The sequence below is a fragment of the Thunnus albacares genome, chromosome 22, assembly GCF_914725855.1.
Source record: "Thunnus albacares chromosome 22, fThuAlb1.1, whole genome shotgun sequence".
NCBI lineage: Eukaryota > Metazoa > Chordata > Actinopteri > Scombriformes > Scombridae > Thunnus > Thunnus albacares.
The window spans coordinates 26,416,385-26,434,765 of record NC_058127.1 but is presented as its reverse complement, the minus strand read 5'-3'; the positions used below and the strand labels follow the sequence as shown (position 1 = coordinate 26,434,765).

The window sequence follows — 18,381 nt, the reverse complement described above, 5'->3', positions numbered from 1 at the left end:
AACATGGAAATACAATACTAAATCAGTGAAGTTCCCTTTAAAAAGTATATTGTCCAGAAGCATAAATAAACAATAATTTTGTTTACTAGCATAGGACCATTCTGAAATACTCCTCGTAGGAAAAGCCCCTTGCCTGAGGGAGTTATTCTTTCTTCATTGTCATAGATTATCTCTTAGTTATATCTTGCTATGCCACATGTAGTATGTTTTTCATTCGACCCTTTTCGATATGTGACTTATTTTTAATATTGTTAATGATCACAGTGAGGATGACAGAGGTTGTCACATGTGTCATAGAGTGCAAAGAATACTATACATACTGTAGAATACAGTAGATTAGGGTTAGTAGATTTACGGAAATAAATTTTAAATCAACATATTTCTTTAAATGACATGTCAAACATTAAGTTAACTGTTAACCTAATTATCACTACAACAGCTTCTGTGTCAACTGAAAATAATGCTGATGGGATGGATACATCACACGCTACTCTTTCTCAACCTTGGAATGTCACTTTTCTATTCCAACAAGATGACGCCGCAGTAAACAGCAGAATCGTTAGTCATTAATAGGGATGCTATGTCAGAGCATGCATTTATCTGAAAATAAGTCACTGGCTGATCAGAGTCAAGTATTCTCTGTGGTCAAGGTGGAACTGCATCTAAAAAGATAAATTAAAACTCAAGTACAATATAATACAATAATAGTGTTTTCTGTGAAAGTAATTACTGCAAAGCCTCAGATACAAAAAGTCAAGGTTTATATTTGGTAAATGTGGTGGTGTATCAGAATAACAAATACGGTGACAGGTCATCTTAGGTACGACTCACTTGTATTTTGATATTGTGATTGATATCTGTTGAAGGCAAACTAAGTGACAGTTCTTTGTTTTCTCGCAGGCTTTCATAGTTCAAGTCACAGAAAATGGGAGCATAATGTATCCTGAGGAGAGGCTTCAACAGGAACTCCCTGATTGCTCAGCACTCTGCAACAGCTGCAAAACTCCATCAGCGAGACAACATGAGCTCAGAAGCTAAACACCACCTTTAATTGGTCACTCAACATGATTTGACCCGCCAGAACACCTCCTTTCAATCAACACATGGGTTATTTTTTATGTTCTGTGTGTCCAGGTGGTCTTATCCTGGTTTTGATCATAAGTCTGCACTTACTGCCTGCAACAGATGGGCAGTAATATGTATGTTTATGTATGAATGGAAATGGTAAAGTGTATGATTGCCTATTAAGAATCCTGTGAATCAGGGTGTACAACAGGTGCCTAACAGGTGCTGCTGTATTCTGAGGAAAAATGATCAAATTTGTTTGGACTTTGGAATGAGAAATCCCAACAAGCGAAGACACAAGAGACCCTGAAAAATCAAGGACATCTTAACTTTGAGAAGGAGGAACAATGGATATTTTCTTCTCTCTTGGATGACAGTAACTAAGAACATACATATATATATATATTTGCTTTAGTGATATGAACACAATCCTCTCTTCTGTGGATTAAAATAGAAACTAAAAGGACAATAGAGAGCTGAAGTTCTGACACTACTTCCAACTACGATCTTCTGTAACTCAAGGGAATCTCTCAGTGAGGGTTTCTTTCATCACATACTTATCATTCCTGTCTACACAGATGTAGGGGACTGCACAACCTACTGTTGATCAAGGTTATGTTGCAGAGTTGGCTCTTTGGTAATTTGTGGTATTATAAGAAGCCCAAACTTTGATTTCACTTCAATTCTCTATAGCTCTATTGGCTAGCACTAGTCAAGCTTAACGTTAGCATCATATATAGCCAAAAGTGACAATGGATTTAAATGGGAGCCAGGACTATGGGTCCTATCCAACAGGGCTACCCTATAACACAAGCATGGACTACGAGGACTACTACCAGGAGCCTGATGCCAGTAAAATCATCATCCCATCCATCTATGCTTTTGTCTGTTGTGTAGGTCTTACTGGCAATGCCATGGTCATCTATGTTATTCTGAAATATGCCAAAATGAAAACAGCCACTAACATTTACATCCTTAACTTAGCTATTGCTGATGAGTTGTTTATGTTGAGTGTTCCTTTTCTAGCTACATCAGCCGCCGTTCGCCACTGGCCCTTTGGGTCATTGATGTGTAGGTTGGTTCTGAGTGTGGATGGTATCAATATGTTCACATCAATCTTCTGCCTGACTGTGCTGAGTGTGGACCGCTATGTGGCAGTGGTCCACCCAATCAAGGCGGCCCGCTACCGCAGACCCACTGTAGCCAAAGTAGTTAATGTGTGTGTCTGGGGGCTATCGCTCATAGTCATCCTGCCCATCATTATCTTCGCAGACACTGTTCCTGCACAGGATGGTGGTGTGGACTGTAACTTCTTGTGGCCTGAAGCAGCATGGTCAGAGGCATTTGTAGTGTATACCTTCTTGTTGGGTTTTCTGTTGCCGGTTGGAGCTATCTGCTTATGCTACTGCCTAATGGTGGCCAGGATGCGAGCAGTGGGGCTAAAAGCAGGCTGGCTTCAACGGCGGCGCTCAGAGAAGAAGATCACCCGCATGGTGCTGTTGGTTGTGGCAGTGTTTGTTCTCTGCTGGATGCCCTTCTACATCGTCCAGCTGATCAGTGTTTTCCACCGGCCGCCAGACCCCATGGTCACTCAGCTTTTTGTAATCCTCAGCTATGCAAACAGCGGTGCCAATCCTATCCTGTACGGCTTTGTGTCCGACAATTTCCGGCGTTCATTCCAACGCATTGTGTGTTTCCGGTGGCTAGAATCTGGGCTGGATGCAGAGCAGGTGGATTACTGTGCTGTAGCACTGAAGAGACAAGCAACATGTAGTCCTCTGGATTTTCCCAAAGACTGTATGGCTTCTGATATGGTGTTTCGGAATGGAACTTATACCTCCCGTACAACCACAGTGTAACACTCAACCAGAACAGGACCTAAAACAAGGAGCAACCATGATGTAAAGGAGAGTTTCTTTACCAATCTCCTGGAGTTGCAGGAGATTGATGTTTAGTTTTGATTGATATATATGTGATGAAAAAACTAAACTATGGGTTTAGAATATATAATCATTTCCATGTAATGCCCACTGGACCACACAAGTATGCCATACAAAAACTGATGACAAAATGTAAACTCAAATTTCAAGTGTCATTAGAGTTTTGGGAATCACAGGCCACGCAGATTTGAAAGTGGATGAGGAGAAAAATGCCCAGTACAGCAACCAATCCAGATTTCTGGCTTGTTGAGAGAAAAACTGACAACAAAAAAGATGTATATAATTCTGTTTTTAAGTGGGTAAGGATGTAAAGCACAGCTGAATGTAGACATGAAATATTATTGTACAGGCATATATTACTATGTACAAGAAATGAAACATGTTTATCACCAAATTAGTGGAGCTTTGGTAGTGGCACTAAAACCAGACACAATAACATCTGGCAATATTTGGAGCTCTTTGTTCAGCGAGTCAGTTAGAAATAATGCAGGGAGGGATAGTACAGAAGAAACAGCCACATTGATGATGATGTTTGATGAAGAGCTGCCAATGAGCAGCTCACCTTCAACAGGTAAACTACTTATTTTACTTTGCAGTGATGTGTATTGGAAAAACACTCAGCGTGCTAGCTCAACTCCAGTCATGGCTCTGCATGACTACCCCCAAAACAATGGAAAAATGCCATAATGTTAGCAGAGCAGAGCAGTGAACTTGTGCGCTGTGCATGGAGCAGATGACCATATACAGAAATCTGTCATGAGCCAACGTTGGCTCGGGTGAACAGAAAAAAACGTTGGAGCAGTCTGAAGCCAGTGCTTTTTGCTCACAGGGATTACTTCTACATATGTTTACATGTTTATTTGACATGTTTAATATGGACAACTGACTTTATAACATTATATATATGACTGAAAATAAGGAAAAGTATAATAGGCTCCCTTTAAACAAGCATGTTCCAAGTCATAGTTTTGCTCATTTTTGGATATAGACAGAGGCATTTACATATAATTTGTACCTTTCAGTTTGAAGGTCTTTTATCATCACTTGAAGTTTTTATTTGATTATCAAAGATTATGATTTTAGTCTGAAATTAAGCCAACTCTTTAAAGGTTTTACCACAGCAAAATAATGTATATCATCTGCAAATCAAATAAATTTTATTCTATGTTTTGAAAAACTTATACATATTATTTATATACAAAATACCTAATAATGGGACTAACCTCAACAGTGAGCTGGGAGGAAATTTGTTAATTTTAGGTGTGCTATTAGGGGCTATAAGTATCTAAATATCTTACATATTTTTACTGATTTTACAATGGCCCCCTACATAACACAGAAAGTGTGATTAACAGATATCGCTCAAATTTCACTTTCAAACTTCTAAATGTTTTATATGTAGGTGTTCCGCAGATTTGTACAACGCAAACTTGAATTAAAAAATGTTTACCAATTGATTTTTTGGGGAAAGAGGACGACTGTTGCCAGTCTTCAATTCTTAGTGTGCTGGTGTGCTAGTTTCACACTTCAGTAGTGTATTATAATGTGGGTGGAGGGTGTATCGTGTATGTGTAGGGCCTCAAAAAGGCTTGTGCCAGCCCTGGATATCACCCAGACAAGAGCATTTAAATTATTAATGTGAGTCTTTTTCTCTAAATAATGTTGGATTATTTATGTGTATGTTTCTGTATTTGCTGTATCTATGTTTGGTCATTATTCGTTGATAGATCTGTTTAAATTTGAGCTGTGTCTTTGCAAAATGAGCCAGAGCTGTTATGCTTCTGTTGCACAAAATGACAGAAATGGTTAAAAAAAATCATGTATGTGTTGATTTCATGTTTCTGAATTACAAAGGCTCACAAAATTATTCTTTTTGCCTTCACTTTTGCCTTCATGTCAAATTTTTCTGATATAGATTATATAGAGTCTTGAGAGAAGCTGGAAAATTGATTTCAGAGATAAATCTTACAGGAAAAGTTAAACATCTTGGATATGATATTTACTCTAAGTGGATATGACATATTGAGACTGACGGGATCAACAGCTTTCATACATTTACAGTTATCATTTCAATAGAAGGAATTCTTAATTTAGCATATTTAAATAATTAATTTTCTTTGTGGGTGTCTAAAACATACTTATACTTTACATAGTAATGAAATTGTAGATGTCTGACACTGAAGATATTAAAGGGCTGGAATTGTGGGAAAAAAAAGACTTTTGGGATGGATTAGAATGATGGTGGGGGCCCTCTTATGCTGCAAATTTACTCAATTCTATCTCCTTAATTTTTTTAAGTAATTTGAAATTTTTTAAATTTGTGGCTCAAGAGCGAGCAGTGTTGAGGTGATACTTGTTACTACGTCACATCAGAAAGTCAAATCAAATATGCTTTGAAGCTTTAGAATGAACCCACCGCTGCCCAGATTGCATAACAGATCTTCATTTTTAGAAACCATTTTCTCTCCGTTGTCAGCAAGTGATTGTGTGTTTGTTCGGCACATTTTACAGCCCACTGTCTGCTTAACGAGGCTCAGTACATCCCAGGATTTTCTACTGTTTCATATCAATCTTTGGATGAAGTTTTAAAACAAGTGCACTTGTAAACATTGTTTCTTTCTGTTACTCAGCTAAAGGGATATAATATATGTCCAGCTACGTTTGAAAAAATGACTTGTATTTTGTTAAGAAAGGCTACAGTCAGACTGCAGGCAAAAGGGACAAAATCTGATTTTTCTGCTCATGCTGTATGTGACTCAGATCTGTTTTTTCCATGACAGTGTGAACAGCATAAATCACATGGAATCTAATCTTTTCAAGTCTGATTTGGACCACTTTCATATGTTGTCCTAAATCAGATACAGGTCTGATTTTTTGCAATATGACCTCAGTCCGAACAGTCATATTGGAATTCATGTGACTTTTACGTCACTCGGTGAATACAAACATGCTGCTCCCTCTTAACATCCTGAAATTTTAGATGAAATCTGTTTCTGTGAAGCCATTCACATTACGATCCCACCACTCCTGGCTCCAACTCTGCATCCATATAAACCTCCGTACAGAAGTAGCAGCCATTGTTCCACAAAAAGCCATGATTAAAAATTTGGATCTCATCCTTATCCTTGATATCATCTGCTCATGACTTTGCTGGCTTCCACTGCACGTCAACTTATAAATGAAACCATAAACGTTGCCTTCAGTGGCCTCCGTGTTTACTTTTGTATGACAGTGTGCTGCATGTAATGTTATTGTTCTTTTGCGCATGTGGGTCAGTTCAGGACCGTGACCAGTTCACACTGATATTTGATATCGGCCACGCTTAAAACATCATGTGAATAGCCACAGATCTGAGCAATAAATCCAAATTGAGCATTAAGGCTTGCAGTATGAACGCCAAAGAAACAATATTACCGTTCTAAAACATCTTGTTGAAATCTCAACTGTGCAACGACAGGTTCTTCCCGTTATTCAGGATCAGACTCTGCTTCATAGACGCTATACACTGTCTTACGTCTCCAGCAGCGGACATTACTCCAGTTAAAGATGCAGCGTAAGGGAATCTGCATTATCCATTGGGCTGTATTTCAAATGACTGGGGGTGAAGGTGGTCATTAATAATGCCGATTTTTTGTAAAAAGCTTCCAAAACAGCCTGCTGGAGGACAGAGGGGAATCTGTACTGTAATTAAAGATGGATTTAGAGAAATCTAAACAACTTTTATAAATAAAATATCAGATATTTTTTAAAATAGTCTCAGTAGTTTTAAAATGAGTCAAAAAGGTATGTATTGCCAGTTTATGAATGTAACGTGAATCCCACCAGTCTAATAAATTAAACAATGTCTGTGATGTGATTATAGGTATCTTTAAAAGATTTTTGTTTGGAGGTGTCTTTAAATATCATTCTTATTGCCTGGAACACAATATGTTAAATTGTAATGCTGACTGGTCAGATTGTAATTATCACCATACATGTAGATTTGTGCAAGATAACTAGAAATGGTCAGTCTATTAGATGTCAAAAGGGCTTGCTATAACATGTAACACTACCGCAAGATAGTATACAAGTATACAGAAAATCATGTTTGGTGCAAAGTGTGAAGACTGTGAATAAGCCCAGAGGACTCTGGCTGAACAGAGTATATCACATCAATAACACTCTCAAGCTCACACCAGCATCACATCCATTTCTTCTGGCGTGTGTATGAAGTGTCATTACTATGGAAAGTGGAGATTGACATTTCCTCTGCACTTATTTAGCAGGGACCTTCCTCTGGTCATTCACGGTGTATGTTGCCTTTCAATTACACTAAATCAGTCAGTCTAATCAAGATAATAAAATTGCACCTTGGCTGCGGTTACTGTCAGACCGTGGAGGGAGTGTGGCCGATGATTGTGCCTGTCCTTCACTGACTGATTTACTCTGTTGAAATGTGGATCCTGGCACAATTACTCATGAAATTATGTCAAATTATATTATAAAATTCACAGTGCTTGATCTGCAACAGACAGACTGCATTATGGCAGTTATGTTCATGAGACACAAGTAAAGTAGTGGAATAAGGTTTCATGTTCAACACTGAATCCCCCACTCCACCTAAGGCAACTGTTTCATCAGAATATGTTATTACTGGACATTTCCGTTAACAAGTTTAACAGAACCATCTTTGAATATTCACCCTTTCTTCATTCCTGATGCATCACTAAGAAAAGTGATACAAAGTGCTAAAGAACGATAAAAAATAGTAAAGAAAGACTGTTTTATCTTTTCAGGGAAACATCGACTGAGTCCTTGCAGGACTTTGCTATCTATATATATATCTATAGTTTTGTCACTCTGACCATCGTGTCAATGTCAAACAATGTCAGACAGGTTGTAATGAACTATGGTTTTTCCTTTAATCATGTGGGAATGACAGTTGAATAAGAGCAGTATTTGGCATCAGTGAGGCTTCCAGTAAAAACAGAAATGGAGCAGTATGTTGCCAGCTGTTTAGCCCTCGCTCCAGGCAGGTCTGCAGAGTTCCAGGCTCTGACAGGCAGTATTGACATAAGGCTGACACAAATCAAATCCATAACTTAAAACAGAGGTTATGGACTCATGCTGACAAAGACACATACTGTAATATCCAGTCCAGACAGATGGCTGGTGTCATGTCATGTGCTTGTAGAATATTTGTGCACAGTGAAAGTTGTTGACATGCACGATATTTCAAACAGAAGGCTTGATAAAACATGATTGGTAATGCCTGACTGTCAATTTATGTCACAGTTCCTGTTGCTGACAGAAATCTATCAAGAGGCACATTGCAGCTTGAAATATTTAAAGATCTTACATCACCCTGAGGCTGAGAGAGGCAGCAGTCCATGTGCTGTTTTATGATAATGGCTCATGTGTTACACTGACTGCAGTAAAACCTCTAATGTACTGTAGGTAACAAACCACAGCTTTTACAGATATGAAACAAACATTTTGTGCATGATGTTGTTTCCAAAGAGACATTATACAAAGCCCCTTCAGACTTATGTTCTGGATGTATACCTATTATGTCAAAATGTTTTATGCCGTTTACTTTTCTTAATGCTGTTGTTGAAAAGGTGGCATAGTAATGGTTTATGACACACAGAGACCTGGGACCATATTAGACCCAGTCTCATTCAATCACTTTATTTAATTAATCCCTAAGATTGTTGCATTTTTAGAGACCCCAGGTTACTGTTTTTGCTTGTATGCAGGTAACAGGTAACAGCAGGTAATTTATATTATGTAGGTATATTTATACAATCTTAGTTCATTTCACTGTACTAAGGCAACAGTTAACCTACATTAAAGGAGTAAAGCAATTTATTATCTTTGACAGCAGAATAGAATCTGCTTTAAGAAAATATAACCACAGATTTCCTTTTGTAGTTTCCTATAGTACGTAGTATAGTAGGCTAATTTGTATATCTGTGGAGAGCATCAGTGTGGATCTCCAGTGGCAGGAACAGCACAACGGCAATTTTCACATCTACTTTTTTGTGAGACAGTAGTGTACATGTACATTTTCATTTCCATTGTGGAATTTTTGAGATAACTATAGTCACTGGGGGACACAGTATGATAAAATGCCCTATAATGTGCCCCCACAGTACGATAAATTGTGAAAGTGAGAAAACATGATGTGCCCTTTAACTGAGGAGGATGTAAGCTGGAGGTTCTGGATGGGTGCCCTTCTAGTGAACAAAAAAAGGAAAAAGTGCAATTTAGTGTTCCTCTAAGTCTACCAGACTGAAGAGCAGAAGTGGGTGTCCTATAGGGTGAACTGTATGAGAGAAAAGTTCCAGTGAAGAACATGAGATATTGTGCCCTATAAGATATCCTTACGATGGAGTAGACTACACATTATGGTAGAAATATGCTTTATGTAGGCTGACCATTAGGAAAATAAAGCACCCTTAAAAACATGTAGTTGTTGTAGCTGACACTATTCTATTCAGTTGATATGAGTACAGTACTACTCACTAATTTGCTCAGTCTTCCCCCCCTATAGACTGTTTGTGTCAGTACAGTCTAAGCTGTAACCTTGATCCTACGACAATTTGGGACATAGGTCACATAGCAAGGCTCTTTGCAATTGAAAAAAAGAGTATGGATTTTTTTTATTAAGGGTGCATTACTAATGTATTTAGATTGTATTTTCTATTTTGGTTTTATGTGTAGGCCCTTCCAAAGCTCTATAACATGCTGAACAATATGCTAGATAGATAGTAGCTAGCTAGTTAGATACATACTTAGTCACCTCTATATTACATATTTGGTACAAACTGGAAATCAACCTTATGTTGTAGTAAAATCTTAAAAGGAAATTATGAGAGTATTCTTTATTCAAAATGCATTTACAACCATTAGCAATCAGAGGGATTCCCAGTGGAACTTAAACCTCTGCTTAGGCATGTTAAAAAGTTTTTAAAAATGTATCGTGCCATGAAAATGTAATGAAATCTGGAAGAGAACCTTTTGAGTACCACTGCTAACAGACAAACAAACAGAGAGGAGTGAAAACAACTTACTTGGTAGGGGTAAAAACATACATGACAAAGGCAAGAGGGCTAGTGCATTTCTAGTGCTGTATGTCAGTGCTTTACCACCCCAGGTAACTGGAAAGGAAGGACAAATGACAGAGCTGTCTAATCTGTCAAGGATGTTCGCCAAGTCTATGACATGGAGGAAGACAGTATCATCACTGAACTTAAGGTGTTCCACTCTTCGTATGCTCTTGGTACCAGCAATGTCCAAGCTATGCTTACGTGCCTTAAAGAAAATGATGGGGCCTCCACTGAATGTTGTCAGGTGCCCTTTATATTTTTTTGCCCATGCCCCACAGACAGCCTGATGCTGCCACTGACTATAGTGGATAGATTAAATAATTCTGAATTTGTGCACTCATATCAAATGGTGGCCAGTAATTATAGTGCACCTTATAGTAAATAGGGACACAGCATAAGAGTTTACAGCCACACTATCAGCACTGTGGGGCTGTACTTTGGCACAGTGGTGCTTTGAGCTAAATGCTAACTTGCACACTGACAATGCTAACATGCTGATGTTACGCTGGTATAATGTTTACCATGTTCACCGTGTTGATTTAGCATGTTAACATTTTCTAATTAGCATTAAACAAAAAACAAAGGCTGATGAGAATGTCAGGGTATTGGGATGAGAATGTCAGGGTATTGGTTCCTCTGGGGAACATAGATATCTGAACAAAATTTCATGGCAATCAATCTGATAGTTGGTATAATTTTGTGGCATATTATCAGATAAATTAGAAACAGAATTCTGAACATGAATATAACAATGTTTTAACTCAGGGGACATGAACTTGAGTGGAAACCAGTGGACTGCTGCACACAGTGCACACAGCTGTGTTGTAATGACCACAAGATTTCAATTTTTAGCTCAATATATATTCTGTAATGGATATCTAAAGACACAAGGTATGTAGGAATGTTTGACAAAACACCCATGCACTTAAGGCAGGGTTAAACCCAGACAGATAAGATAAGGGTGCATGAACAACAGTTATCAAAAACTCAACAACCAGTTTACAGCTTAGATATTTTCTGCACCAAACATTTGACAGTCTATTTTTGTGTTATTTCCTGGCCAGAGAGACACAGTTAGGTTGCCGTTGTTAACAAGGGTTGGAGTAATACATTATCATTAACTGCGGTAATGGCTGACAGTTATGACCCCAATGAAATTACCTTTTTTTTCTTTAAAATGCTATGGTCTAATGGCCTGTTAAAACAGAATAGACAAAAGCACATGGTGTTTTGCATTGTCGATCGGCTCTATGGAAGTACAAATTCCTTTGAAGCTTCTAACATACTCTACATGAACACAAATGACAATATCCATTAAACATGTTGCAAACACATGGCAAGCTTGTACAGTTCATACAACACATACTAATAGATCCCTGCAGAGATAAAACACATAAACGGATAGAGAAATATGACACAACACATCAAACCAACATTGTGTAATCTGGAATCTGTGTTCTACTGCCAGACAAGAATGTTGATATTGGATTATTGTGCATGATGACATCCATGATCCATGGCTATAACATAAAGAATGAAACAGACATTCTGAAGATTGTAATGACATGTCCGAGCATCTGAAGCACATTTTCTGCATTCCAAAGTATTGTTGAACTCACATTGTAGTTGACTTTGTGTATGACATATGGCCAGTGTTCATAAAACAGAATACATAGGTCTTCCTCCTCCTAAAGGCCATCTGTCCAGAGCTCCCTAAGAAGTTGTAGGAATCATATATCTCACAAGGGTGTGAAAATCTGTATATGCGTGCAGTCAGTGGCACCAGGATCTCAGGAAATTCACAGGCATATAGTAAATTTATGATGGCACTCTGTGAACAAGGCAGAGGTCAGGTTGAACTGACATCCATCTGGAAAATACAGCGGATGGAAGTTTCCCCAGGAGGTCCTAAAACATTTGTGCTGCTCTGTGTTGGAAAAGGTGTAGATTTTGTCAAACTGTTCTCTTCGACAGGTGGAGAAATGATGTTCCTGTCAGGTCAACACTGTCACTGTACACATGTTGCTGCCCCTCTCAATAATGTGTGCACCTCTTTTGGTTGGAAGAAAGTGTCCACTAGATATCCATCCATCTATTTTCTACACTTGATCTGCTAGGATCCTTGTCAGTGTTCAGGACTGGATCCCAGCATGCAGTGGGTGTTGGTATGGTATAACTTGGACAGGTCAGCATTCTATCACAGGGTTGCAACAATTACAAGCACAATCACTGCATAAATGACATACTGCTTCCTGCATTGGAACTGAATGTTGGCACTGGACATAATTCATCAGGTGCGAAATCATCCAATATAAATGTAGTTCGAAGGAGTCTGAGGCTTGTTCTTATTTGTGATTCAGGCAGTAAATCTTGGTCGAAAAACAGATCAACATAGTCCTCCAAAGCAGGATGGTTTGCACACCTTCCAGTTCATCAGGATTATTATTTTGCCTACAAGGAAGCTCACTGTATATAGACCATTTATAAATAATGAACACAGTACTTTGAGTTTCTTACCTAGAAGGCACACAACATGAAAAATTTCACTCATAACTTAAATTAACTTGGACCAAAAAACTCTCACCTCAGGGCATTCCCAAAATAGAAGTAATTAAGAACTCCTGTTCTCATGGCAGGTGGGTAAGTTTTGTGTTATATGCAGTGGCAATGCAAGGGTATTATGAGAAATATCAAAAAAAAAAAAAGAGCAAATCAAGCATAACCAATTCTTCTGTATTCACATACCTACAATCAACATGCTGCTGTCATAGCTTCCTTCTGGCTTCATCACACTGCCTCCACAAACCCTCCATGAGAATTCTGCGTCTTTTGCAAGTCTTTATAGTCTCAACGTGATGAATCATACCAATGGGGATAACAGCACACACTTTCAGACAGTCTGTCCACCAAGGTGTTCATGGTATTGCGGTCAGTTGTTCACATGAAAATTAAGAGAAGTAGCTGTGTGAAGAATAAAAAAAGAGCTTGAGAGAGAAGTTCAACTCTGCCTACTTTCACAACTATACACAAAGGGGGCGTAGTTGTCAGATTGTCTGTTTCAGAAAGGTACAAAAATTGTTGGACACTACCTCCAATTAAAATGTCAGAAAGAGGTTTCAGACACTGTTTGATGATATAACAAGCACTTTTTGCTCTTATGTTTTGAAAATGCAGAAAAGTCACAATTTTTTTGTTTTGTTTTGCCTCAGTGTTTTTTTGTTTTTGTGTGTGGATGTGTTAAGGAGACCGCAAGTGTTTTTCCCTGAACATCATTCAAGAATGGCACTTTTTATGAAATGTCACATATTCTGTATTATTTCATGTTGTAATCTGATTGGGTGGTTTGTAGACATGGGGCATAGCAGCAGTCACATTGTGAAAATTTGGTCCTAAAATTCTGACGCTGTCAAGAGTTTTGCCTCAGGCTGTCCTTGGTCGCCAAAACTCCACATTGGTGGTCAGGGGAGTCTCATAGTGAGATCTAGAGCACTGTTTTGGATTGACGACCAAAGATGTCACTATGTTGCTCTCATGGTTGTCAGCCAGTCCAAAATCACACAGCTTGAAGGGGTCTTAACCAGTACTGACTGAAATAATTTGGTTTGTGTGAGATACAGTGTAATTCAGGATTCAGGATTTTGTGCAGTGCTTGATTTTCTCCAGTTTCAAAAGTTTAGGACTCTACTCTTGACATAAAAATTCCAAATGTGCTGCTTTACTCATCACAAACCCAAAGGAAATACATCACAAAACCACTGAACAATTTATTCCTGAATGCATGTCAACAGAAGTCATTACTAACAATCACTTTTTGGGTTGAATGAACAGTTAATTTTGCACGTTTCTCGCTTCTCTAATTAAGTTCTGCAAATCTGCAACAGTCCCTTTAAAGCAGCAGAGCCGACAGGAAACTGCTTCATGTCAACATGGGGAAAGTAACTTGTCGAGCTGAATGACATAAAGGAACAGGAAGTTCCTCTGGCACATAAATGATGTAGTGTCTGTAGAGAATACAATGCTGTACTGATTATAGCAGCACTGCTGTTCAAAATTCAAATCCACAGCAATAGCAACATTATAATATGATGGCTGATGTCCTGTTAGATCTTGCACAAACATAATCTGCACTAACCTTTACATGGCTGTCATTTGCTCTTTTCCCACCAGTAGTTAATTGAAAAGGCATGCTGAAATTCTAGTCAAGATCATGCATTTTCCAAACATACATGAGAAAACACCATGTTATTAATATAAAGCACTTGAAATCAGCTTCATACAACTGTAGAAGAAAGTACGTTGTCATAAACTCTATAAATTTTACTTTGGTAGTATTTTCTCTGGCACCACTGGTCTGAGCCACAGAGATTTCCAGAGAAACGATAAATATCATCGTTCTCTGGATCTCTGCTGAGTCATATAAAGTGTAATGGGGAGTTTCCTTCTCATCACTGGCAATTTCTTAGCAGCTGTCAGATCCAAAAATATTTCATCATTTGAAAGCAAATACTTAGTTTAATAGGAACTCCAGTTCACATCTGGGCTTTTCCATAGTGTGTGTTCTCATGCTGTGAATACACAGGACTGAATATACAAGATGAGTAGTGGCATTAGCTGGTCCTTCTTGAAGATCAGTCCACCTTAAGCATGATCGGGTTCCAAGAGGCACCAGGTGTAGGTCCTATGTGCTCCTCTATATACGCCAGGCAAATTCTTAGGCTATAAAAGACATTGTCCCTCATCCCTAGGCCAGTGATAAGAGATAATTTATCTCTCATCTATCTAGGTATTTATTTTAGCTACTTTTTTCCTTTTCATTTGTATGCACTGAGGTCCTGTACATGGCTTAGAGGGTTGACTGTTGTTGGCCAGCTTTTCCATTGACTGCCAGCACACCCCCTGGGTTGTTTGTGACTGATTAGAAAGTTATGTACTGTTTGAGTCACCTACTGTATTTCCAACCCTTTCTCATTCCCAGGTCATCAAATACCAACGCCTTGTCATGTCCCCCTGCGTCTCATGCAGACGCACAAAGTAGCTTTTGGCATCTGTATAGCAACACACTTTAAACTAAATCTAATGTAGATCCATCTGCAGCAATATTAGATGCTCAGAGCAACTGCTCTGGCCATCCATAGATTCTAATGTTAGCCCAACTGCACAAAGACGCTGTGAGCATCAGTCCCCTTGGAAAATCGAGGACCCGCCATCCAGAGGTATTTCTCTCACTATCAATTTCCATGTTAAGGTTTTCTTTTAATGATATCCTCAACATTTCTCAACACAAAACCATGAAAAAAAATGTCCTTGATAATTCAAAAGTATGATAAGTGAATGTTATAGCCATCCATTTGAATTATATCTCCTTAGATTCTGAGAAATAAAGGGTTTTTTTGTCAGTTTTGGATAGCAGAAGGCTATATTACCCATGATCCTCAGCTACCAGGGTTAAAGGAGGGCATTGTGTTGTGGATGGACTTAGCACATTCGACTCCTGTTTTGGGATGTCTGCCATGGGTGGGCTTCATTCCATTTCAAATTGCCGTCGGTCGGCCGCAATCACGTCTCCAAAGGCCACAATCTCTGTTAACACAAGGCGTTTTATGGCCTGTGATTGTAAAATGGGAAGTTGCTCATTTAATTTTATATTTACAAGAATATGTGGCTATGGATGTTTAATATGAAATCATCATTCTTAAAACATAGTCTTCCTCAATTAATATTGATCCATGTCATCCACTAAAGCACCCCAATGTTGTGTGTGTGTGTATGTGTGTGTGAAGGGAGAGGGAGTCCATGAACACACACAAAATCTTAATCAGTTTGAAATAAGTGATGGTTTTGTAACTGGTAACACAAAGCGGACTGCCTTTGTCTCAATAGCAATGGTGGCTGAGAAAGAAGAAGAAGAAAAACTTAAAAGAAAAACTTAATACAGCAACTGACATTGAGGAAAATACTTTCAGACGGTGAGTCCTGGGTTCTCCATTGGGACTGATACTCATAGTGTCTTATTGCACCATGTTAAGGTTAACATTACAATCAATGGAAAGCTGGAGCAGTTGCGCTAATATTGCCGCGGATGGGTCTACATTGGATTTAGTTGAAAGTGCCTCTCTATACAGACGCCAAAGTGCACCTTGTGCGTGTGCATGAGATGCAGAGGGATGTGACAAAGCGTCACTATTTGATGACCTGTGAATGAGAGCGGGTTGCTATATCCCAGGATGTTTTCCTTACATAGAGGTGAATGCCTATTCCTGCCCTAAGTGAGAGCTGATTGAACACATTTGTTGACACTTCATTTTACGGGTCCGCAAATTTCATGGTAATTAGGTGGTAATTAGCAAGTAACTTTTTTGAAATTTCTTTGAAATTACCTCAAAATTTACCCCAGATTTCATGGTAATCAGGTGATAATTAGCAAGTAATGTCTTTGAAATTTCTCCAAAATTACCTCAAAATTTGTCTCAACTTTCATGGTAAGTAGATATAATAAGCAAGTAAGTTATTTGAAATTTTGTTGAAACTACCACAAAATGACCCCAGCATTTACCTCAAATTTCATGGTAGTGAGTTGTTGCAGCTTAATTTCCTAGTAGTTTCTGGATATCAAACTAAGACAGATGTCCTCCCCTCACTTAGTAATGTCTTTGTACTCCCTCATGGCAGAGTTTACAGCTCTGATCAGTCTGATCTCCAGCTGTGATTGGCCACTGCAGCCTTCAGCCGCAGTGGCGTTGGTTTGCGTTTCTCCAAAAGTTGACTCTGGCTCAACTTTCCGGTCACAATCCAGTGCGGCACCGCAGCAGCCCAAACGCCCGCATGCAAAACGCACTACCCTCATTCAAATGAATGGGAGAACTGGCGTTTTCGTCACACATCTGATTTGGTCTGAACATAGTCTAAGAAGCTTTGTAGAAACACATAATGTAATAAAAACTTATAATATAATAATCTCCCAATAATGTAGTAAAAATCGTGAGTGCATGATGTAATAAATTATTACATTTTGTGCAAGTTATTACATTATGAGTTTAGTGGCAACTTTTTTGTTGAAAATGTAATAACTTGACATAAACTGTAATTACAAATCAAAATGTAATGCTTTCAGACCTCCTTTTCTATCCCAGCCATCACATCGTGGCCTGCATGATCCACATGTCAATTGTGCGCTATGAGTTTTCAAGTATGGGGTTGCCATTAAAATGCAAACCACATACAATTGTTCCTCTATGTGCATTCAAGGTGTTTTATGTACTGAAATAATATTCTACAGGTGTGCTGTATTCCATTGCATGAATTCATATATTGATTTGTGGATGTGCAAATTTTTTCTATGACTTCACATTATTTGATACAGCAACTGTAGCAAAAATATGAGTGTATGTGTTTCTTAATTTGTAATTCATAGAAAAGGATTTTTGCACCTGCAATGAAGTATTTGAGAAGGTGTAACTTATGTTTGTGGTAGAGAAAAAAAAATCTACAAGTTTGCAACTCCTAAAGCATTTTTCTCTGTGACTTCAAATTTACTGATACATGTGTGACTATTTTCTACATCTGCAAATTCCACTGTCACAGGTGCGCAGTTGTTTTGCTCCAATAATACCTTCATATTCTGGTATTAGAATAGTTTGTGTGGGACTTGTGACCATCTTTCCAGACAATAAAAACTTACCCACTTAGGATCACCTCTCTGATGGTAAGTGTCTGAAAATGTTGATTGAAGTGTGTCTGCAGGACGGGAGAGAAATATTGTGAAGAGACAGACAGAAAGACATCACAGCACCAGTAAAGAAATAACATGTAAATCAATAAACTGTAGAAACCAAATGCAGATATCATTGCCAATCTCTCTATTATGTAAATGAGTGATGGCCCCATTGTCCCCACAGCACTGTTATATAACAGCCGGTTTTCCACCCAAGCAAACACAAATGTCAAAGGAGACATTGACATTGTCAGGCTGTCAATATGGTGCAAGCTCGATGATAAGGTTTAGTCTACCACGGCGAATAACCCCACAAACCAGCAGAGGTTAATCCAGTCACTAGAGGTACAAACTGTGGTCAGCAGAAAGCTCTTTGTGAAACTAGATGCAATCTCTCAGTCTTTCCCACTGTGACTTTATCTGCAGAATCCCAGTTTAAATGAGGTATTTAACCCCATAACACAGAGGATAGACACTACATTTCCTCTACACTACACAAACAAAACTGAAGCCTAGCAGTGGTAAATAGAAGAAGGGTTGAAAGATGGTTGAACACAATCAACAGGATTATGGG

At 38.5% G+C, this 18,381-nt stretch overlaps 1 protein-coding gene across 1 annotated transcript; it reads left to right on the top strand.

Annotated features, from left to right (window-relative positions):
* The first annotated feature begins 1,634 nt into the window (after positions 1–1,634).
* Positions 1,635–3,020, top strand: sstr1b (somatostatin receptor 1b). Its single transcript, XM_044341491.1, has one exon. The coding sequence runs from the start codon at positions 1,818–1,820 to the stop codon at positions 2,922–2,924; it is 1,107 nt and encodes a 368-aa protein (XP_044197426.1). The 5' UTR covers positions 1,635–1,817; the 3' UTR covers positions 2,925–3,020.
* The last annotated feature ends 15,361 nt before the right edge of the window (positions 3,021–18,381 follow it).

What these genes read in the sequence shown, in the direction of transcription:
- sstr1b (XM_044341491.1), top strand. Translation starts at nt 1,818, where the DNA reads ATGGATTTAAATGGGAGCCAGGACTATGGGTCCTATCCAACAGGGCTA.